General features: G+C 36.0%; 1 protein-coding gene across 1 annotated transcript in view; it reads left to right on the top strand.

Moving 5' to 3' along the window:
- Positions 1 to 24,936, top strand: part of LOC145670282 (cGMP-dependent protein kinase 2-like) — a 508,984-nt gene extending 484,048 nt beyond the window's left edge. The window contains exon 7 of the mRNA XM_081738722.1: positions 24,432 to 24,936. Within this exon, the coding sequence (XP_081594848.1) occupies positions 24,432 to 24,748 (317 nt within the window). The 3' untranslated portion in view covers positions 24,749 to 24,936. The remainder of the gene's footprint in view (positions 1 to 24,431) is intronic.
- The last annotated feature ends 398 nt before the right edge of the window (positions 24,937 to 25,334 follow it).

The raw sequence follows: 25,334 nt of genomic DNA, 5'->3' as shown, positions 1-25,334 counted from the left end.
CGGTAGGTACGGCAGCCGAAGCTACCTACCCCACTGAGGACGTGATGGGGTCACACGTACTGTCCCAGATCCAATGCCACGAAACATATACGCGTAAATCCTGTATTTTAATATATATATATATATATATATATATATATATATATATATATATATATATATATATATATATATATATATATATATATAATATTTAGAATAATTTTGTTTTCGAGTGCTATTTTTTATAATATTCCCAATATTAAAATTTTTGAACTTACATTTTTCGCGTGTTTGAAAAAGAAGAGATATCATTACTAGTAAAATTAACCTAATGCAAACATCTTCAATATGAATTCTGACAATATCTTCTCGCTCAGTCATTTTTAAATTTATCAGATTTTTATTTAATGCAGTGTAATGAAAGCTTTCAATTAAAGCAATAACTATAATAAACACTTTTCAATACATTAACAAATAAATCCAAAAAATTACAAAATTTCTAATTACTAAATCTAACACTACCACTACACTACAACAAATAACTAACACGGAAACAGAACCATCACGAGTCACAGCAAACCGTTTAGATTTGAAAGCATTCGCACACTAAATACCATTAAATTGAATCACAACGATTTTTAGGAGATAATTTACAGCAACAAAGTCCTAGAAATTTATTTCCGAACATCAAAATGGAGACTTTTTTTTTTAATGGAGACAAAAGCTAAAGTAGTGAATTTTGTGGTGTAGTAGTGTTTGAGTTCCTATTTTGTAACGCATTCACTCCTGTTCCGATTGCAAAATGGAAATAGCCAAAGAATCTATAATCGTAACATGCCTCCAAAAGCAAATCGAATACGGAGGGTTGCTTCACAAGGCTAAAAAAATATATATAACGAGCAACACCACTTACCATAAAATATGGTCACTACTTTAAATACCTGAAATAGATTTGTGATAATTTTTCTTCAAACCTTCTGATATTTAGTTATACTAGAATACTTGAAAATGGCTCAACTTAGTTAAAATCAGGTTAAATCGATTTAACAATTTATTAAAATTTTTAGCATTAAAGGAACAGCTATTCAAACGATTTTAATATTCAACAACAAGGATTTTCAACAATTTAAATAACATTCAAGTTTAAAGAGAATAATTTCTAAATAAAGTCTCCATTTAACAATTGATCTATAGTTCTAAACTACAAATTCTTTTTCTCTCTCTCTTTTTTTTTTTTTTTTTTTGGAAATTTTACATAGGAATTTAGTATTGACTTCAACCAAACTGCTGATTCTTGTAGGAATTCTTACACAAATATTAATTCCACAAATTACCAAATTGCCTTCCAATAACTTACTTTTAAATTAATTATTGCAAACGTAATTGTTCTACTCTTACAAGATTCAAGAAAATTGTTACTGAACTGTCAGTTCTCAGTTAACTAATATATTTATTTATTTCCCCTTTGAGTCAGCTATCAATCGGTTTCCCATTCAAAAGCACTGATTGCTTATTCAAAATGGGTTCAAGATATAATTAATCGGTATTACTCTTTTTAATTATTACAAAACCTCTACTAAAAAGAAACTCTGGACCAGTTAAGACCCATCAGTAATTGAAGAATTTATTGCAACGCAATATAATTCTTAATCTAAGCAGAAATCTCGCCATTTAGAAATGGTAAACTAATCTGAACGAATCGACCAATTTGAACCAAATTTCACAACCCACAAAAAAACAGTTAATTGACACAGATAAGAGGGGTCTAAAGGTACTATCTACGTTCACTTACCGTTCTTACTGCTTCCTGGCCCTTGGTAAATTGTCAAGCTCTCTATTGCTACTACTTCCACACATTCAGAAATGCTTTGACACAAAAGGGAAATCGACTGTCGAACTCTTAGCCCTGTCCATTCAGCTGAATACTCAATAACCAGCACCATTCACAGAATAGCGAAAGTCCTGCATTCAACTTCAAGCAATTAAACTCAACGGTGATATAATCCATAAAAGATTACAAATTCCAGAATCCTTAATTTGAAGCACGATTAAAATGCCGTTTTAACAGCATGCTATTGTCCTTTTCTTTTCACTCAAACTCTGGAAAATTATCCCATCGAATTAAAAGTCAACTATTGTTAAACTGAATTCGTTACGGAAGTCAAGACGAAGCAACAACTATTCCTTATCAAAGATTATTTTTTGTAATAAAGTCAACTTCTAGGTAAAAATTGTTCCTTTCAAACTCCCAATCTGTCTTGTTGAATGAACCACTCAACCTTGTCAAAGGAAGACTTTTCCTGGATAGCGAAAGACAACCTTGGTTAAAGAACTCAAACACAACTGCCTCTCTCCACACAGCGAAGCAACCGTGAAGGTTCGCCTTGTCACACGATTGATAGCTGACGTCATACCAGCACACACCAAAGCAATACACCTTTTTTTCCTGCAGTAAAGCTAACGAAGTAGCTAACACAAAACCAATAGCTTTTAACTCACAATTCATACTTAGTTACATTCTTTTCTTTTTTCGTTTTACCTTTTTTTAAAAAAAGAAAAAAATACAGTCATTATTTCATTATTTTCATAATTTCTATGCCAAAAAGACTGACATTGACAAACACTCGAATTTTTTATCTTATTTTTTTTCCCTCACCCCAAAACATGGGCGTCGGTAGCTATTTTAACAACTATTACGAAAACAGTCCAAAATCACGTCTTTTATTAGAAATAATGACTCAGAAACATCTATAATTATTATGGCCACCATTTGCCTCTTCCACAGCGGCCGAAGATAATTTTCTTGGGGAGCATCTTCAATGTTTGCTATATTAGTCTGGCATTTAATGTGCATGGTTTATTATATTACGTGTACATTTTTGTGAGCCAAGGAGGTTCATTCTTATCAAACACGGAGATTATGAAGGAGCACATCTACTGTACAAAATATAATAAAATCATCTTTTTTGGATTTCTATCATCCCGCAGTCCAACCCCGAGACGGAAATATAAGAGATAGGCGTTTTGTTTCTAAACAAGATAACGTGCCCAGCGAATGCTTTACATTGTGAAAATTATATTTGTGAAAATTAAACGAATATAATTTTACAACTTAATATACATATTACTAAAGGTTGAGCTCCTCATTGCTACTGTATGTGGTTAGCGTATGCGCCTTTCTCGAACGAGGTTTGATTCATGGTAGGAGCTCATGTGTTTCAAATCCGACGTTAAGCTGTACGTTCACGTCTTGTAGAGCTTTGCTCCTGAAGACGACGCTATGCTATAATCTAATTTAATATTAATAAATATTAAAAAATAATGACTTACCAAGGTGACGTCAATTTGGCAATCATCAAATCCATTTTATACTTTCACCTTAATCCAGTGGATATTAATATAACAACTAAAAGACGCATTAGGAGCTAGTGGTCTACTATGCCACGCTTAGTTCCATGCATGGGGAGCATGTCCGCGACCGTTCGGTCAATTTAATGGACGGGCACCGCTTAAATGTATCGCACCCCCCGCCCGTAGTTCCTCAATATACGCTATTGATCCTCGTGCACGTAGTGCACCGTCAGAATTTGTCCCCTAATTCTGACTCGCCGAAACGATGTAACCCCCATTCTCTGAGGGAGTGGGATACGCCCACTGCGCGGCCAGACCAAAGTCCTGAGTGCCTACCAGTAACCTACTGGTTGAGGCAGACTGCTAGCGAGTCAGTCCTACCATGCTCTGCAGGCATGGCGCCCGAGCGTTATAAGGCAAGCTCACCTCCCGCCCGTGTTTACCGTTACCCAGATTCCTGGGATTGGCTCCCACAAGATACCGAATCCCACGGTATGACCACAGCCCGGCAGAATCCAACCCAATTCCGGGGCCCCATGCGATGCCCGACGGGGCTTGTTCAATCCCGGCCCTGCCTACCTCTATCGTTCAACTGGCAACCGCCTAGTCGTGTAGAGGTACCACGCACACGTCGAGATACTCCCGTATCTCATCCCGGACCCAATGGTACGTGTTGAGACACCATTTGACTCTGGTGCCGGCCCATATCCCACAGGGTTCCCTCCCTTTGGCAGGATCAGAACCGTTACCCAGATTCCTGGGATTGGCCCCTCCCCCACCTCCGTTTGGCCCCCTGCAGGCAGGAGTCCAACACTCCCCTCTCGGTAGGGTCGTCCGAACAATACGGGACTTCCTCTAATTACGGTAGAGGTACACTGTACATTACCAGAGCCAATGACTGATGTAGACCGTTTGCTCAAGGCAGACATTGTCATTTGGGAGCCGTGTCTCCCCTGCTAGGCCCGCGCAAATAATACGGGGCTACCTATCTTTTATATGTTTAGGTACCACGTACACGTTGTAGCGAGGCTACCTGTCCGAATCCCAATGGTACGTGTAAGCCACCATTAGAAGGGACACCCACACTCTTCCTTCGTTAGGGCGCCGGATCCGCCCACCCAGGGCACACCAGCTACCCACTCTTTTTAGCGTGTTGAGGTACCACGCATCCTTATCTCCCGGACCCAAGGGCACGGCATAGTTGCCCATTTCGGGGTATACCCAAGGGCTCACCCCCCCGGTAGGTACGGCAGCCGAAGCTACCTACCCCACTGAGGACGTGATGGGGTCACACGTACTGTCCCAGATCCAATGCCACGAAACATATACGCGTAAATCCTGTATTTTAATATATATATATATATATATATATATATATATATATATATATATATATAATATTTAGAATAATTTTGTTTTCGAGTGCTATTTTTTATAATATTCCCAATATTAAAATTTTTGAACTTACATTTTTCGCGTGTTTGAAAAAGAAGAGATATCATTACTAGTAAAATTAACCTAATGCAAACATATTTATTTTTTTCAATTTTTCCGGAAAATAAAAAAAAAGTTTTTTTAAAAAAAAAACAGGTTGAAAATTTCCGAAAACTTGACCACTAGTTCAGAAACACTTGAACTTTGCCCAGCATTAAACTCTGATCTTAGTTCCGACGTTGTTTGCTGCCTGTTCTGTTTTACCAGTCTGACCAGCCTACGACGTCCGACATCTGTAATGAGGTGGGGGGCGCCCAACCCCTCGACATTTCGACGTTTTTTCCCCTTGGTTACGCCACTTGTTGAAGACAATCACCACAACACTCCTCGAACACCTGACAAGTCCTGCAGTTTCCGAAATTCTAGTGCCGAGTGCTTCTGAATAAGTACTTTCTTCAAAATAATATTAAAAATTATACAAAGATATTCGAGACATTCGAGTCGAGTCGAGATTTCTACCAGCTGGCTCGACTTGACTCGAGTCTCGACTCGTCTCGAATTTTACAAAGTGTGTCTCGACTCGAATCTTGACTCAAATTCGAGTCGAGTCGAGTCGACATTCGAGACATGTCTCGACTCGTGCGTATCCCTAAATAAAGGTGAATGAAGTGGTGAAAGGAAGAAAGTGACAGTAAACAGGAGGGTCCTGATTAAACTCACGCACAGAGTGTTTATTTACTACAAAGCCCACATCGCCTGGGATCGACCCTGAACCATACGAACCAGAGCTTAACAATCTACCATTGAACCCCGCTGTCCCAGAGGGCGCATCGAATGGAGCACACTGAATGCCCTTATTCTTGTTCGCGTAAATACAGGGCCTTTTCTGTTCGCTCAAAACTGTACTTTGTTAATAGACAGATTGACTGGCAAAAACCGGGAATATGTAATTGACACTGAGGGCATTATATCATTATATTAAATAAATTATCAACATTACAGTTTTCTTAAAAAACAAAAATTCAAAACTCCTTTATTTTGAATCAAAAGCGCCCGTGTATTATACACGTAAACAAAGAAGAAACAAATCAATTGTTGCGTAGTAATCGTGGTTAAGTGGTCAAGGCTCCCGACCAGTAATCTGAAGGTAGTCGAATTGAATCGGTTTCACGAACGACCAGTACATTTTTTTTACCTTAGAATTTTTGGTGGCGATTAATCGGCGATGAAAGACGTTTCATATTCTTCTGTTTTTTACATACTCGGACGTTTCAATACTATATTAGAGATCCTATATTCGACTTCTGATACTTTTCTGATCCTCTATTTGTTTCCTTCTTTCATTAGCAGGTGTTTGTGATTTACGATGCAACTGTTCTTGCAGCACTTAACATTTTATCTGAAATACAGGCATATTTACCTTCGAATGTACACAATATGTTACCATCGTTGGAAATTTTCAACGATATTCTGAAGCTACTTGACATACTGTAAAAAAAAAAAAACAACGATTTAGGTGACAAGTAATCGTTTTTAACTATATTATGGGGATTCCACGTTCAAAACCCACAGCTAGTCACCTTCACATGAGTATTTCCTCAATTCCTGTAGATTAATATTCAGATGCATCATTTTACTTTATTGTATTTCCCTTCGGTACAAGGAGAAAAAAAGATACATTCCACTGAATACTGAGATATTGTTAACTAATGAAAATATAATATCCGAGATATGAATTTTATAACTACCTTGTGCTGTAACATTTTAAGAGTTTTGTTAATAGTTCACTTCGTTAATATTATGCTTTTAATACTGTATTGCTGCAGAATGTTAATGTTAGTTTCCTTAATATTATAGATTAAGGAAGTTAATGACTTTAATTTTTTAGGAGATACCTTACTCAAGAATAGAAGATAGGAGAATTGAATATATGAACAATAAGAACGAAATTAATCTGATTCTTCAATATCTGTGCATGAAACGTCAACTACCTGATATGTATATGTTGAAAATTTAGTGCTGTAAACATGACTTTTATAAAATGACTTTTATTATTAAAACTGTTATACTTTACTTTTAAGATTGCTTAAATATGAACATTTTAAGAAAATGAAACACACTGATCTCATGTATTAAAGCTCATTTTTCCTCTACCGAGCGCCATACCTAACACGGTAATAAAAATTTAACCTTAAAGCAATCCTATATATTGATGAAAATGACTTTTCACTATGCAGTTTCCCTTACTTACTCTTGGAAAATTATGCATTTGGTGGCTAGGCTATAAACTAAGCTGTACATATATCTCTTTAAAATTCCCTTATTTCATATTTTTCTCATTCGACAACATATTCAGAACATATTTAAGCAATACGAAAGTTGAAGGAAACAAAAATGAAGATAATTATTCAGTTCTATCAGTGGAAGAGTATTAACCTATGGTGTATATAGCCAATCATTCAATCTCACCTCCCGCCAAATGACTTCTCTCGTAAACAAGCACCGTGTGTAGTAGTTTTCTTGGAGTTCTACTGATTTCTTTCAATCATTCCACCATTCTCATTCATTTCATCAACGCTGTTTTTCTGAGTCTCGGTTCACATTTACAAGTGTAGTTTACATGTTTTCAAATGAATAAAAAGTGTCATCGCAGTAAAATAAACGAATTCTGAGAAATAGTTCATTTCAAACGTGTATTAATTGATAAACAAAATACAGACATGTTCAAACTATTAGACGCATGCTCAAAAAATGCATAATTGGTGAAGGAGTCCTAATTTTAGAGCTCTAGAACATTCAATTTAATGGTTAAACCACAAATATAGGATCCTTCATTTGTTTACTGTACAGTTGAAGTGGTGATATCACCGTTAAACAGCAGATGGTGTTAGTGACGGAGGAAATTCTGGAAGTGGTGTTTCAGTTGTAGATAGCTATTGTGGTTCTTATCAACAAATTACAGTCTGAAGTGTTGTGGTTGCTGTCGTAAGAAGTTAACGACATTCAAAGCGTTCAACAGTTCGAATGTGCCAATTTAAAATGATCATGACCATGTTTCGTCTATAAAACTGCTGTAATTGAAGCATAATGGGAAGAGCAAAATTTTCTCAGCGTAAAATGAAAGTTAACAAATACTTCTGGTGGAAATAAGATGTACAACGGGCCACAGAAATTCTTCAGATGCAAAATCCGTGACATAGGCAACATAATTAACGCCTGCTCCAAGATTAATCACCCTTGGTAGTAGCTAGCACAGCAGCGTGAAGTTGCCCCGAACAGTTTAAAGTACAAATCGTGAAGAGTGTTTTCGTGCAGAAGTGGAGCGAAACGCTGGCTGACGAAATGAAAAAGGGGAGTGTTTGGATACTTGTATTCACAGTACTTCTTGTTTGTATGACACACACGTAGAACTATACACAGGCACTTGAAAAATTATACGAATACCAGGGGCGCTATTGAGAAGATAACAGTCGGGGGACTTAGTTAATCTTATAATTAACTCAAATGAGGATTATATAAACAAGTTTACTTAGTTCAAATGACTATACATATCCGCGTATCAAATAATATACGGGTATATTATGCGGTACATATGGTAGGTTATTTTTTAACTAACTCGAAGATTTGCGCTGAGTTTAGACACTATTATCAATTCTCCTACAAGCAAATCAATTTAAAGTATGGATGGATCATTTGGGGGGAAGAACCCAATACCCAATGAAAATTTCGGCGTGAGCTTCTAGGTTTTGGCCCTACTGAATCATACGTAATACCACTTCCAGAGTCGTTAAATAACTTTTGAAAACGCTAACTATTGGTAATTTATTAGTAAATGTTAAAAATGCAAAATTCGATAACACTCAAACGAGTTGGAGAACTTATCGGTATTAAACTAGGCCTATTTCCCGTTAACTTCCAAATAGAACTTAGGGTTCATGATTTTTATAATATTTGTGAAATTTTACATATTGAGACACAAAGAGAAAAGGGGAGAATATAGTGTCAATAAAGAACAACTTAAAAATGCACGAAAATAGAGGATAATATCAAATATAGAACGATGAACACAATTAACTCGGAGAGCATTATATCACTGTATTCACTAAATTGTCAACATTATAGATTTTTAAAAAACAAAATTCAAAACTCCTTTATTTTGAATCAAAAGCGTCCCGTTTTTATACACGTAAAAATACAAAAAACAAATCAATTGTTGCGTAGTAATCGTGGTTAAGTGGTCAAGAAGCCCGACCAGTAATCTGAAGGTAGTCGAATCGATTCGGATCCACATACGACCAGTACATTTTTTTAACTTTAGAATTTTTGGTACGATTAATCGGCGATGACATACGTTTCACTTTCTTCTGATATTTACATACTCGGAGGTTTCAATACTTGAACTATCAAATCTTCAGGAATAATAGTAATATTAACAATAATTATAATATAACTAATAATAATAATAATAATAATAATAATAATAATAATAATAATAATAATAATAATAATAATAATAATAATAATAATAATAATACTGTCTTCATCAAACTTCAGTTGAACGCTTTGCTTTAAAATTTTGGTACTTGCAGACGTGTGTCCTCTAGGTGCAGACACCCTCCCGAAATCCGTACTTAAATGTAACTTTTGTCTAATTTTAGGCAACAGTAAAAATTTTAATACCATTATTCTTATTATTACTATTATTATTATTATTATTATTATTATTATTATTATTATTATTATTATTATTATTATTATTATTATTATTATTATTATTATTATTATTATTATTACTGACAATTTAAGACCTCAACATTACGTCCTATTGCAATGTAATTAAGCGCACTGCAGTTGATAGGAAAAGAAAAAGAAAGGGTAAGACATAGTGATAGAGAAAGGATAAGAGCGATTAGTGTCCGAAAGGTAACGAGAGGGGAGAAAGAAGGTGTCAGCTTCTGGACAATATTAATATCGAGAAATCGGATACCTAAACAGAAATTAAGCTGAATTTGTCTTCACAACGATACATAGTAACACGCTTTCTTTAGCTAAGAGTATTTGGATTATGTACGTTATATATTGATATTTTAAGAAAATATAAATACCAATATAACAAAGAATAGTGGCTATTTTCAAATTTTGGTTGAACGGATATATGGATCGTTTTGGAAATGGCGATCGAAAATATTATTATTTCTAGCCGTAGAAATAATAGTGAAAGACGTTCGGAATAATTGCGCGGAAACAATATCGTTTCAGACCCATTTATGACTCATACTAGGCCCTAAATGATCCTTAGGGGTCGTATTCATGAATTGTTTCCTAAACACGTTACGTTTTCCACCACAGTACGAATCAAGGTTGTTGACAGACATTTGGTAGTATTTCCTCTCTGAAGAAAGCAGTCTCCACTCTAACTTGTAAGACCGAAAGAAATTGAGTATTTTTTATTTGATTACACATAAGAAGCATGAATATTCTAGTTCTTAGAAACAACTTACCGCAGCGAGAATAGAACGCGTGTCCCGTGAATTACGAAACGAATGCTCTCACCACTACTCTGAGACTTCTCTGTTAAGTAAGAGTCAAGAAAACACTTGCTTATGAAGCACATTGCACACGTTTACGATAACGACGAAACACACTGATTTATGTCATGATAAAATAGTATAGTTGGGAGACTCAAATTTAAATCAAAAACCAAAAATAGACATATACTGCCTAATGCAGAGTCGTTTTGACTTAATATTAGCAGTGAGTACTGAGTACGGAGTCGTTTTGACGTATTAAATGTCTGACTACTGCACTAAACATATGTTGGTCAAACCCTTTAGTATGACACTAATCACGCTTCAAAACGACTCTGAATAAGGCCCATAGTGTCTCAGACCACTTTCTTTTCTGATTCACCGAAAGTATCTCCGTATCTTGCTATTATTGCAATTACAAATATCAATATCCAAAAATGCCTGAAATTCTTTTTTCACTTACAAGGAGAAAGCAGACTTTCTTAAACTAACATCGGGACCATTTTTTGCAAGATGATTGTGAACATTTCAAATGTTCATATTACAAACTGGGAAAGCGCAATATCCTAATATAACATAGAGAAGCGTCTTAAAGTTTTCGTCTCGTCGCATATGTAGTACGTTGCGCAAATTTATTAAGTGACGGCGTGTCATTGTTAGAAGGATTTGTGACTCACGTTCCAAAGGTGACGGGTTCGATTCCCGCTGGTGTCAACTTTTTTTTTGCTTCAACCAATAAAGTACACCACTTGTAGGTGCAAGTAAAATGTCAATTCACCATGTGTTTGTAATGAATTAAAACAATAGAAATAATCAAGTCAGTTGTAAAATCTTTCAATATTTCATAGTAACTGGAAACAAAATAGAATCTATTTCGTAAATATCTTGATATCACGAGTTATATTATGGCTTCCACAGTAGTTGTGTAAAAAATGTTCTTGTGCTAGGTGTCTACGTCAGTTGACAGTGTGTGAATTACAAGCACTGGCACAATGGCACGGGAGGGTGGGGAGACATGTCCCCTCCAATCTTGGAACTGAAGGATTGTACCCCCAATAATCCGATTTGAAATGTGTTTTTGGTTAGAAATGTGATGAATTGTGTCCGATTGCCACAAGGGAAAGTGAGATGAAATTGATATCCCCCAGAATAAACCTCAAATCTGCCAGCCTCACAATGTTGAAGAAAACTCTGCTCCCCTGATCCTCAACAGTATTGTTTTTCAACATCATAAATATTTTGAACACCGCTTTGAAAAAATTGAGAACGGTCTTACCCGTCCTCCCCCCATATTGGAGACAGATTTTCTCCGCATAATAGAAGGGGAATAAGCGGTAATCTCCTGTGGTTATACTAACATACAGTATTACTAAAAAGGATTTCCTTCTCATCCCCCTTGTAATTTTCACACCGTCAACAGATGTAAGGACGAAGCGTCAAGAATATTCGTGACACAACGCCTGTGGTAACTATAATATAACTCGTGATATCAATATATTTACGAAATAGATTACATGGGGACAATTGGGAAAAACGAATTGCCTTATTTTACATATACAATATCTACACACAATTTCAATCGCTTCGATCCACACCTTCACGTACTTCTACGATAATATTTACTTTTTGTGGAAGAGGCATTGGCCCTAACACAGTTTCTCCGCACAACCTTGCTTATTTTTGCTTATTTTTTTGCGTATTGTCCCAACAAAAGTTTCGTTGCAGTCCTCCATTTCTTTAGGCACGTCTGACGTATACTTATTAGCACTTTAGATAATTCGTAATCAAAGGTTTGGAAGGTTTTTCTTAGGAAAATACGAAACAAACATTGCCTCATATTATGTATACAATATCTGTGCATAATTACATACACTTCAGTCCACTACTTCTTGCGTTTAGGGCGTCACCTTTCACAATTTTGGGTAGGGGCTTTTGCACTCGAAAACAGATCTTCAGCAGAAAATGAAAAAAAAAGTATTCGTTTCCTTTTTGCTTATCGTCCCCACACAAAGTTTTCGTTGCAACTCTTCATGACCTTTAGGCACTTCTGATATACTGTAATTAGCAATTTTGATATTTCATGATCAAAGGCCTTCAGGAATCCGCGCTCATCCAAATTTTTTTTCAGGAAAATATGAAACACACATTCCCTCATTTCGGGTCTAAATATCTCTGCACAATTTCGTTCGCTTCGTACCGCGTTTTGATTTTTAGGCGTCAAATTTCAAAATTTTGGATGGGGGCATTTGTCAACTAAAACCACTTTTCCACAGAAAATTAAAAAAAAACACTTATTCGTTTAATTTTTGCGTATTGTCCCTGCACAAATTTCGTCGCAATTCATGTCTTTTAGGCACTTCTGACGTACTGTTATTCGCACTTTTGATACTTCGTGATCTTTGCGTTTAATGTTACACGGTTATGCCTGTTAGGTTAACGGAGACGATGATTAAAGCAAGTGAATTATGATGAGCAAATTACTGGAAGGAGAAAATGCGAGAAAATTGTAGTGTCCGAGAAAACCCACGGTGTTGTCTACTACGAGCTTACTTGCCTTGGGAACGAACCAAGTACCCCACCATCAGATCAGAGTTGTAGTGGGTCGGTGGATCGAGTTTTTTGAGTGGATCAGTGGGTCGAGGGTCAACAGCTTATGGCCTACTGCGAATACCATCTACCATGACCCACTGCGACCCACCATGACACACTGCGATCCACCGACCCACTCTACTTACTACATTGTAGACAATATCTTCCGAACAGTATATTTTTATTTCACCCTCGACTCTTGCCATAGGAACTAAATACACGTTTCTGATTGGTTGAAGCTTGCGATTGTCCAAACCTTCTTATGTATGTATTATGTATTATAGCAATAGAAGAAAATTGTCACTTTGTTGGAATTAAAGAAGAAGAAAATTGAAGAAGCAACTCAGGTTAAATTAATATCAACGCAGTCAAGATGGAAGAAAACAGGCCTTGCGGGGTTTTCACTGGTTGTTACTGCTACTACTACTATTACTACCTATACTAGGGATTCGTGTAGCAAAACTGCACGCGTAACGTAAGCAAATCAGTTTTTGAGTATTAATTATCATATTCTAACGGAAATCATGTTATGGAAACAATAAAAAAAATATAAGATTAAAATACTTTCTCTGAGGCGACTGAACAAACGCCAAAAGTAATTATAATTACTAACCAGTTGTGCTAGCACTCTCGGCCACGACGACGGACAGCAGTAGGTAGTTCATTTTTCCCATATCAATGGAAGGTGGCGAGAAACAGGTAAGTTCAACTAATCAGAACGGTGTATTTAGTTTCTATGAGTAGGGTCGAGCGTGATTTTAAAATATGCTTCTGAACACTGGTGAATTTATCTACGTTTCATTTTCAAGGCCTCCATTACCCTTCCTTTTTTTATTTTTTTGCTTACTTACCTGGGATGAGTATCTCTAACAAGGAGCAGACAGAGTTTTGTAAGTGAACTTCAGAACCATTTTTTGCGAGGTGGTAGTGCACATTTAAAAAGTAAATATTACAAACTGAGAGAGCGCAATGGCCAAAAATAACGGAGAAAATCCGTCTTTAAGTTTTCTACTTGCGCATATATCGTACGACGCGCGAATTTAGCAAGTGAAGGTGTAGCAGAGTGAGTAAAATCTGTAACTTATGACTAAGTGTCCCGGGTTCGATTCCTGTTCGAGTCATGCATCTTTCTTTTGCTCCAACCAATAAAGTAGGCATTTGTAACTATAAGTAAAATATTAATTCACCGTATGTTTATAATGAATAAAGCAATAGAAATTTTCAAATCACTTGTAAATTCTTTAAATGTTCCATGGTAACTGACAAACAAAATTTAATCTATTCCGTAAATATACTGATATCACGAGTTACATTATGGCTACCACCAGTGGTGTATTTACGATTTTATTTCGAAGGGCTTTGCCAACTTTAGTCCTGAAAATGTAAAAATTCTCCAAGATATTTCATTTACTTTAATATAGTAAATAAAATTTCGGGGGCAAGCTTAAGCCCGGAAGCGCCTCCCTTAACCCTTTCACTGCGTATGTCGACTTTTGTCGACGGAAAGAAAATTTCCCTAACCTGTGAATGTCGACTATAGTCAATGTTTTAAACATTTTTTGTCCTATCTTGAGCTTGTCGAGAATAGTCGCCAAAGGTATTCCTTTCGACTTTTTTTGCGTTCTCTTGTTTTCGATGAACAACAGAACGGAAGAAATCGCATGGTAAACCTTTGACGACTACTATCAACAAGCCCAAGATACGGACAAAAGAAATTAAAACGTCGACTATATAGTCGACATTCGCAGGTTAGGGAAATTTTCTTTTCGTCGACTTACGAAGCGAAAGGGTTAAATACGCTACCGGTTACGACAGTCGTTGTGTAATAAATGTTCTTGACGCGTTGTATCTACATCTCTTGACAGTTTGCGAATTACAAAGGAGTTGAGAGGGAAATCACCTTTGCTAATACTGGATGTGGCTATAACCAAAGGAGATTTCCTCCTAATTATCCTTTTAATTCGCACATTGTCTACAGATGCAGACACGAAGCGTCAAGAACATTTTTACACAACGACTGCGGTAACAATAATATTTACGAAATAGATTAAAGAGTGTTCCTACAGTAGTTAACATCAACATTGAAAGATTTTACAAGTGATTTGAAAGTTTATATTGTCTTATTCATAATAAACATTTAATGAATTAATATTTTACTTATAGTTACAAATGGCTACTTTATTGGTTGAAGCAAACAAACAAAAGATTTATGACTCGAACAGGAATTGAACCCTGAACAAATTACTCATGAGTCAAAGATTTTCCTCACATTGCCACGCCGACACTTACGTGTTAGTAAATGTGTGCGTCGTATAACATATGCAGCGAGTAGAAAATTTGAAGACGGTTTTTCTCCCTTACTCTTAGCCATTGCGCTCTCCCAGTTTGCAATATTAATTCATAAAATTTGCAATACCAACTTGCAAGAAATGTACCCGAAGTTCTCTTACCAAAGTCTGCATTCTCCTTGTAAGTGAAAAAAGAACTTTAGGCATTTTTGGACATTGATATTTGTAATTGCAATAATAGCAATAGGATTATACTACTACTTGGCTTTCAATACACACATCCTGTGAGTTTTTGGAGCAACTAACAACTTTAAACAATACATTTTTGAATCGCTATAATATGTATAAATTAATATATAAAGAATGGATGTAACTACGTGTGTCTGACTATCACCGCCAAATTGCAAAGTCAAATGAAATGGCTCTTGGTATATAGTTAGGCCCTAATCCAAACTGAGATCTTATTATATCACTTTCATTATAATAATATCTGAAGAAGGGTAGTGGGGATCCGAATTTTTGCGAAAAAAATGAGTACCGGTATCTCACAAGGCGTTAAACTTACGGAGCTGAAATTCAGTTTTTAACTCTCTATTGAAAATGAACACAACGACGCATAGCGTTTTTTAAAAATCCTTCTTTGTGAGTGGGGGCGGCACTTTCTATGTGTGGAAAATTGGTAGTGGGTTTGTTTTTAAAAATAATTGAAAATGATCGGTATTGGATGACAAAAAGATTCAAAACTAATTCAGAAACTGAAACCATGTGCTTTACTATAATAATTGCTGAAGCTTATGCTTATTTGTTTCCGTCTTTCAAGTTAGAGTGGAGACTGCTTTCTTCACAAGGGAAATACTAGCAAACTGACTTCACATCTTAGTCTACAACCTTGATTCGTACTGTGGTCGAAAACGTAGCGCGTTTAGCAAACAATTCATGAATACAACCCCTAAGGTTCATGCTTAGTGCCTAATATGAGTCATAAATGTGTTTCAAACGATATTGTTTCCGAGCAATTATTCCGAACGTCTTTCACTATGACTTCTACTGCTAGAAATAATAATATTTTCGTTCGCCATTTCAAACACGTTCCACATATCAATTCAACCAAAATTTGTAAATAGGAACTATTTTGTCTTATATTGGTATGTACGTTTTGTTAAAATATCAACATAATACATAAATAATCCAAATTCATTTAGCCAAAGAAAGCGTGTTACTATGTACGGTGGTGGAGCCAAATTCTACCTAATTTCTGTTTACGCATCTGAATTTTCGATATTATATTGTCCAGGAGCTGATACCTTCTTTCTCAATTCCCGTTTCCATTCGGACACTAATCGCTCTTATCTTTTCTTTATCACTATCTCTTATCCTTTCTTTTTCTTTTCCTATCTATTTCCTATAATGTACGCTTATTTACATTACAATAAGACGTAATATTGAAGTCTTAAATTTTCAGTAATAATAATAATAATAATAATAATTGATCATTTTGTTGTATTTACCAGTAACTACTACTTCTTTAAAATTATCGAAACATATGAACAAAGTACTAATCTTTACGTGTCAATTTTGGGTTTACAAAATGAAATTTACTCTTTAAACTTATACTTGAACTACAGGAAATTACTCCACTTCCACTCTCAATAAATGCATAAAATTCCTTACAAGTAAATTTCAAATTTTCCCTGACACAGTTCTTGTCATCTCTATAAAATTATCTAAACAGATGAACAAAATATATTAATTGTGTTTAGAAACAATGGATAACAATATAATACACATGTAAAATTTTTCTGAACAGTTGATATATTATTTTTATTATTCTATTGTTCGCTTGTTTCTGTTGCACTAGAGAAGAAACACCTCCTCCAGTTCCTTTCCAGGTGGCAACGTACCAAGAACTGACGAAACGTTGCCACGTTGGACCGCAATGGATATACGTTGGAATAAGAAGGATGCTGAACGAACATCTCCAGAAACGATAGATATGCGTCTGCCTACCTCTCTGATAAAATCAAGGCTTCTAGAACCCCATGCTCCACTGGTCTCAATAATAATAATAATAATAATAATAATAATAATAATAATAATAATAATAATAATAATAATAATAATAATAATAATAATAATAATAATAATAATAATAATAATAATAATAATAATAATAATAGTAATAATAACAATAATGGTATTAAAATTTTTACAGTTGCTCTAGAATTAGGCAAAACTTACATATAAGTCGAGATTTCGGGAGGGTATCTGGACCTCCAGGACACCTCTGCAACTACCAAAATTTTAAAGCAAAGCGTTTTACTGAAGCTTCATGTAAAAATTATTCTACTGTAACTTTTGAGGAAAATAACTGTAATAGAAATAACTTAATATTACTGAACAGTAAGGCATATAATAAACGAACTTTTTTGGCCGTTAGTTAGCATATTTATTTCTATAATTTTAATTGTTGTTTTTTTTTAATATAATGTTTATATGAATGTAACAATCAGATCAATGTGAAAACATCAAATAATATAATTGTGGTATTTAGAAACAATGGATAACAATATAATATATATGTAAAATTTCTCTGAACGTTGATATATTATTTTTATTATTCTATTGTTCGCTTGTTTCTCTTGTACTAGAGAAGAAACACCTCCTCCAGTTCCCTTCCAGGCGGCAACGTACCAAGAACTGACGAAACGTTGCCACGTTGGACCGTTATGGATATACGTTGGAATAAGAAGGATGCTGAACGAACATCTCCAGAAACAATAGATATGCGTCTACCTACCTCTCTGATAAAATCAAGGCTTCTAGAACCCCATACTCCACTGGTCTCGATAGCTATTGGAGCAAATATAAATTTATCGAGGAGATTATTGTATTTCCTTTCCTTTTCTGCCTCTCTACGTCTAGCAACTTCTCCAGCATTCACAACGGTCAATGGCAGGCTTGAATGGGCGAATGTGTCTGAACATGTAAAATCCCATACTAGAGATTTGCATCTCATCCAAGGTATTAATGTCATGCCATCAGGTCGTTTACCATCGGAACGACAACAGCCTGACGGTTCACGAATCGAAGGAATTCCTGCCTTCGTGAGGGCTCGCGAAATGATGTCATTAACAGATGAATGTCTGGTGTTTCTGCCTATGCTCTTCATGCATGAGAGGCCATGCAGGCTGCGTTGGGCAACTTGATCCCCGCAAGCTGGACAGCGATGTGGCTCACAAACAGCTGAACCTAGTCTTAGGGCTACTGCGATTCGAAAGGTTTCATTAGACATGTGAAGACCTAATTGGGGAGAAGGTAACGCATTTAACCATGCACCAGCATGGGGAGATGACGCAGCAAGAAGTCTAGCTTTATCCTCTGGAACAGCAACGGATTGTAAAAGAAGTTTATGGAAATGTACTGCTATTGGTGTGTACCAAGATGCTTGAGAACCTCTTTTGCTGATTTCTTAAAGGTCCGTATCTGTTATATTTATCCATTTGGTAGAGCCTTCTTCAACTATCCCATCTGGGTCCAGGTGGTAGCCTTGAGGAAGGAGAGCCTCGATTAAACGAAGGGATCCCTGGTAGGACGCTAAAAAGGTAGGAATCGCTATATCAACGGTTCGTCGAATACCAAGGCCTCCTAATCCAACAGGTAAGGATGCTTGCATCCAAGATTCGTCACTCAAGGAGCAGTTGAAAATTGACTCCAGACCCATTTTGAGGATATGATTATATTTCTTCAGCAGTGGAGTCTCATTCCAAGATGGAAAGCACCGTAGAAAGTAGTTTAGGCGAGGGATTGACAATGAAGCACGTCGAAGGAAAAAAGCTCCGCGTGCTGAAATCGAGTCAAGACGAGACAGAAAATATTCTAATTTGGATATTTTGGTTGATAGCACAGTTGTAAATGCTTTCTTTGTGAGAGCAGAACCCAGAAGACAAGCATCCTGTTTGCTTAGGAGACGTATTCCTGGGCAACTTCTCCAAATCTTCTAAATAATTGGTCGGATGTGACTTCATCTGATCCAAGAAAAACTACTTCGCATTTTGAGAAATTCAAATGTAAGCCAAGAGCTGACGCTTTCTCATTTATATGTGTCAACGTTGAAAGGACTGCCTCAGGTGTGTCAGCAATAGTCCCATCATCCAAATACCAGATGTTCAGTTCAGTATTAATCGAATGTACTAAAGAATGTATTGTTATGGCAAAAAGTGCTGGGCCCAAGGGATCACCTTGTTGTACTCCTCTCTGGGATGAAATAGTGTCTTGGCCTAAGAATAGGTTACTGGGTTGAGCGTAATACTGGTGAACATATGGGTATATTGCGGGAAAATATTTCAATACCTCAGTAAGCATGGAGTCCCGGCGGAGTTCATTAACTTTTATGATATGCAGAAGTAATTATAAAATCTTTGATACAAAAATACTTACACAGACCATAATAAATTCAATGAGCTCCGTAATACAAAGAAACAAAATAGCGTATAAGATTCAGTATACAAAGTAATTTCTACTTTAAAAATGTACATAGACTATTTCGAGAGTCGAGATAAAAAGAGAAATGTTTACGATATTTTTCTTCTCGTCTTGATTTCTATCTGCAAAGCGAGACGGTAATTTGAGTTACCCTTCTTCCGTCTTAAATGTAAAATGGTAACTGTCGTCTCAATTTTGTTTGTTTTGTTTCAGATACGAGATGAGAATGTCCTCTTCTCGTGAGTAGCACTAAACAAAACCGCAATATTCTTGCCAAATGTTACATTTCTGGTTGTAATGTTATGCCCAGAGTGATAATAGGCTCCTAAATTTTATTCTTTTATGAGATAATAATAATTATTATTATTAGTTTACTATTATTATTATTATTATTATTATTATTATTATTATTATTATTATTCCTGAAGATTTGATAGATCAAGTATTGAAACATCCGAGTATTCAAATATCAGAAGAAAATAAAACGTGTGCCATCGCCGATCGATCGCCATCAAAAATTGTAAAGTAAAAAAAAGATGTAGGGTCTATTAGTCGTTCGTGGATCCGACTTGATTAGACTACCTTCAGATTACTAATTCGAGCGCCTTACCTTTTTAACCACGATTACTACGGAGCAATTGATTTGTTTTTAGTTTGTTTACGAGTATAATACACGCGCCGTGTTTGATTCAAAATTAAGGAGATTTGTATTTTGTTTTTAAAACTTCTGTAATGTTGACAATTTAGTGAATACAGTGATATAATGCCTCCGAGACAATTACATAGTGCTGTGCTATGCCAATCAATCTGACTATTAACAAGCGACTGTTTTGAACGAACAGAGAAGGCTCCTTATTAAGGCAAGGCGTAATGAGTAACGCTTTATATGAGTGGTTGAAGTAGTAGTTTTATAATCTTTAGGCTCGGGTTCGATTCCAGCCTTCGTCGTTTACCCTTTTTAAAATGTTTCATTTACAAGGCTGAGCTCCACCTAGATGCTACTAAATGAGAGATAATCTCCAGTGGAGAAATTCAGTGATGATGTAATCCTAAAATTGAACGAAGGAAAGTGAATGGAAAAAACAAGTTACAGAATTAATTCTGTTAATGGTTCTACATTTGATATTATCCGTTAATTTAGTGCAATATTATATTGTTGTTTATTGACACTATATCTTTCTTTTTTATTTTGTGTCTCAATGTGTAAATTTGCAAAAATATTTAACAAATCACTAACGCTCAGTTATATTTGCAACCTAAGGAGAAATGCGCTTAGTAGGAGTAAGTTCTCCAACTCGTTTAAGTGTTGTCGAATTTTGCATTTTTAATATTTACTAATAATTTACTGCATTACGATATTTAGCATTTTCAAAAATTATTTAATGAATAATGAAAACAGAAAAGTTCTTCTTTCAAAATAATACTACGTATCAATCAGTGGCGCCGGAACCTAGGAGCTCAGACCCTGTTACACCCCCAAAATGTTAATTAGGGGCTGGGTTCTTCCGCTGAATGATCAATCCTTATTTAATTGATTTGCGCGTATGACTACTGTTAATAGTTTTAAAACTCAGAGCAAAACTTTGTGATTATTCTTAAAAAATAAACTAATACATATACCGCATAATGTATCCGTATATTCATTGATACGCATATATGTATAGTCATTTGAAGTAAGCTAACTTATTTATATAATCCCTCATTTGAGTTAATTATAAGATTATTTGAGTTCCCCGATTCTTATCTTCTCATCGGCGCATTTGGTGTCCGTATAGTTTTTTTTCTTGTATTGTGCTGTGTACTGGAGTGCAAGTATGCAAGGACTCCCTTTTGTCATTTCGTCAGCCAGCGTTTCTCCTCACTCCTGCACAAAAATACACTTTACGATTTGTTCTTTTAAGAGATGGGGCAACTCATGCTACTGTTCTAGCTATTCTAATAGGAATAATTAATCTTGTAGCGGGCGTTTGTTGGGTTGCTTAACTCACTAGCTTTGTACCTCAAGAATTTCTGTGGCCCTCTGTACACGACAATTCAATGCTATTAGAGTTGGAATGGAGCCAAAATAGGGTCGGGAAGCGTGGGCAAAAACTAAAGCTATCGCTAAGAGATATAAGGAAACTTAAAAGATTGGCTCTGGGAAAGAGAAGAGCAACTGCTAATAGACTTAGCTGTAAAAACGGCTGAGTATGGCGCAGATATTTGTCCTGAAAGTGTTCGAAGAATTCTTTGTACTGAGGGAATTAAAGCACACGGTCAAGAAAGACACCAAAAATTGGAGTCTACTCCGCCTCCAATGGGCACGAAGCCTACAATATTGGGCTGCTGATGATTGGAGAATAGTGTGTTTCTGTGATGAATCATGTATCTTTGTGTCTGATGAATGTTCACAATATGTGCGAGATTGACCAACGAGGAATTCAGAGAAGAGTGTCTTTAATAAACCGTGAAGCATCCTAATTTAGTCATGGTCTGGGGTGTTATTTTTATCTTCGGGCCTGGAAGAGTGTATATAGGAGAGAACAATCAAGCACGACCAATACCTGCAAGTTCTTCAAGAAGAACTGCTTTCCCAGACTGCACTCTGGTTTGATGACGCACAAGTCATCTTTATGCATGACGAAGTCCCATGCCTCCGGGCCAAAGTTGTGACAAAATTCTTCGAGGACAACGAAATTAGGGCTCTTCCGTGGCCAGGCACTAATCCTGATATGAACTCGATTGAAAACGTTTGGAGCTTCAGAAAGAAATCTAGACGAGAAGCATATTAGAACAAAGCTTCATTTGATCAAGGACATCAACAACTTGTGTTATCACCATGCTGAATTGAAGACAAAATGTGCTAAAATCGTACACAGGATGCCACAAAGGATAAAAGACTTAATAAAGAATAAGGGATTTCATAACTAATATTAATCTTTGTGTGAGAGATAATTTTCTTGTAAGTATTCCATTTCATTCTTTGTTTCCAATTTGGATATACACACTTTATAGTAATTATATTTGAATGCCACGTACGCATTTGGTTTAGGACAGAGTTACAAAGGACTAAGTTGGAACATATTTTCGCACGTAATATTGTAAGAACAGTAATATATTCAGAAACTGGATGTTGAGTCTAATAATTTGAACACTTCTGTATAGGAATAAAAAAATGAAATAATTCCTTGATAGGAAATCATCAAGCGGCATGAAGAAAGTTATTTAATTAGAACTAAAACAAATCAAACTTACTACTTTTGGTTTTAATTCTCTTTCTAATTTTTCTTTATTGAGAATTAAATCAGACCCACTGCAAGCACTCTTTTTGACAGATCGTGCATTTGTTTTCTTGGAATAGATACACACAGTACAGTTGATTTATACTGTAATAATTTAACATTGAAGTAAATCTTCCTGAATCCGCTCACCTTCAAGCAGAGAGAGAGAGAGGGATTCGTTTCAAAATTCCATCCATCGATTCTAGACAGACAAAAAAGCTTAGAACAACGTTTTTATTCAAGTACACAATTAAACATCAGGCTATTGATACCACGGCCAATGACGCCAAATAAATCTCTTCGGCAAAGCTGTCTCGATGCCAGTCTATTGCAAATCATGTATTGACTCGTATTTCAGTGTCGGCTTGCTTTCAATTTCGTGGAACTTTTTGAAGTTCCTCTCGCAGAACAGTTTTTATCCATTATTGCGCCAAGAGGCTCAACTTAGACCCACCTTAAGGGACATTTCATCATCTTCACAACCCCATCTATAAGACAGCCATCTTGAACCTGGTCCAGCGACAGCAGACATGAAACCAAGAACACCTAAACTAGTGGCAAGAAGACGAGATTTATATACTTCATCACGGAAGTTTAAAGCAATCCCTGAGCTCCTCATCCCTTCTGAGTATACTTTGCTAACGTCAGGCAAGACTCTAACTCAGTGCTGCTTGTATCAGTTTCGTGAACCAGTATTGAACTTCCGAAGTGATGTGGGGTGCAGTGACAACACTGAATAGACACTCAATTAAAAAAAAACAAGACACAACGAAAACAAACATACATGAGTTATTCTGATGAAGAGCACACGGAAAGAACGGGTTAAATACATTTGTACTGAAAATGAGTTATTGATGCTGTTGTGAGTTACATAGAAGAATTTGCAGAGGCGAAAATTGAATTTATATCGATGAAACAGTGACAGATCTACTACTATCGGAAAGTATAATATGCAATGAAAGAATGGACACCGAAATAATGCGCAAATTGATAAAATGACCTTAGCTCATTCTTTCCTTCTACTCAATTTCTAGTGTCTAGAAATTTATCGTATTTTGCCAAGAAATTAATCTTTCTCTCTCTCTTCTTTTTCCAACGCGAGAGTAGAATTTAGTAATATACTAACTTTCAGACCAAAATGTTGATTTGTTTTGTCATTCACCCACTTGAACAGCAAATGAAGACTGTTATTCCCCTTCAATATTAACATTTATGTATAAGTCATTTTCAAACTAAACATAACAAACATCTACCTATCGATACTCTTAATCGGGATACTAGCACTTATTGCTACTGTCGGGGATGAGTAAGATCGTGTCCCACAGAAGGATACGATCTTACTTATGATTGTATCCTTTTGTAAGATACGATCATGAATAAGCATGAACATGATCGTGTTCCACATTCGTACGTAGACATGATTGTATTCCAGAACAGGATAGTGCGATTACAATATGATATGATACGAATAGTACGACAATATTTCTTATGTTAATTTTGATTATTTATATTTTCAGGTGAAAATCTAGAAGAGCGACACATCGTAGCAGCAACCAATGTTGAATGTCTTTTGATTCCTCGTATGTTAGTCTATCAAAACACAAGAGATAACACATGGGATAATATAAAGATATTTCTAGAGAAACGAATACCGAGCAAGAAGGATGTTTTTTACTACTTCTTAGAATTAAAAGCGTGGAATCAATTCAAGAATCAAATTGTTGAACGTATTGTGAGCCAAACAAATGTAGCTATAAATACTTCGATATACGACGTTCCATACTCACTAAGGATTCACCAAAAAAAGAGGAATACTTTCAGCAAGAATGGATAATTTCAAGCCTTTTTTATCAACGAAAGCCAATGTCAAAAATATAGACTCCAAAATGCTCGGTCATTTCCCACTGTATGAAAACTATTACTTTTTCTTCCTTCTTCTGCATACTTGTTCTAAGGAGATTTATTTCCGTACGGTTAAACATGGTTCAGATTCTTTTGAATATTTACCTAATTAGAAAACTATTCCTTACTTGTTTTTCATTTACTTTATTGCTTCGATTAAAACTAAAGTAGAGGTCCAGGGGTTAATCCCAGTTGGAATATTTTGGCCCTAAAACCGTTATCAGGAGGCCCTAAACCGGCCTAACCTGGTATGTTGCTATGCTAGAATAAGGAAGTGTACTCTAGGACAGCTATCAGTTATAGAAACACGATGAAACATGCCTTTTCGTCTTCTTCTTCGTCTTCTCGTCGTGTTGGCTAGTTACTTGAGTGCACCGTTCCCGCCCCTCCTGGAAAGCTAAGAACGGAAGCTTCTCATAGAATTGGGTAGCTATTTGGGCCTCTTCCCAGCCCCCGACCTTCCTGCGAAGAGCATAAGCGATTTAGCCCCTTGGTCCTATTCCCACGAAACGCCTGTA

Source organism: Thermobia domestica, chromosome 14 (genome assembly GCF_964235325.1).
Source record: "Thermobia domestica chromosome 14, izTheDome1.hap1.1, whole genome shotgun sequence".
Classification (NCBI taxonomy): domain Eukaryota; kingdom Metazoa; phylum Arthropoda; class Insecta; order Zygentoma; family Lepismatidae; genus Thermobia; species Thermobia domestica.
This window is presented reverse-complemented; position numbering and strand designations above follow the sequence as displayed.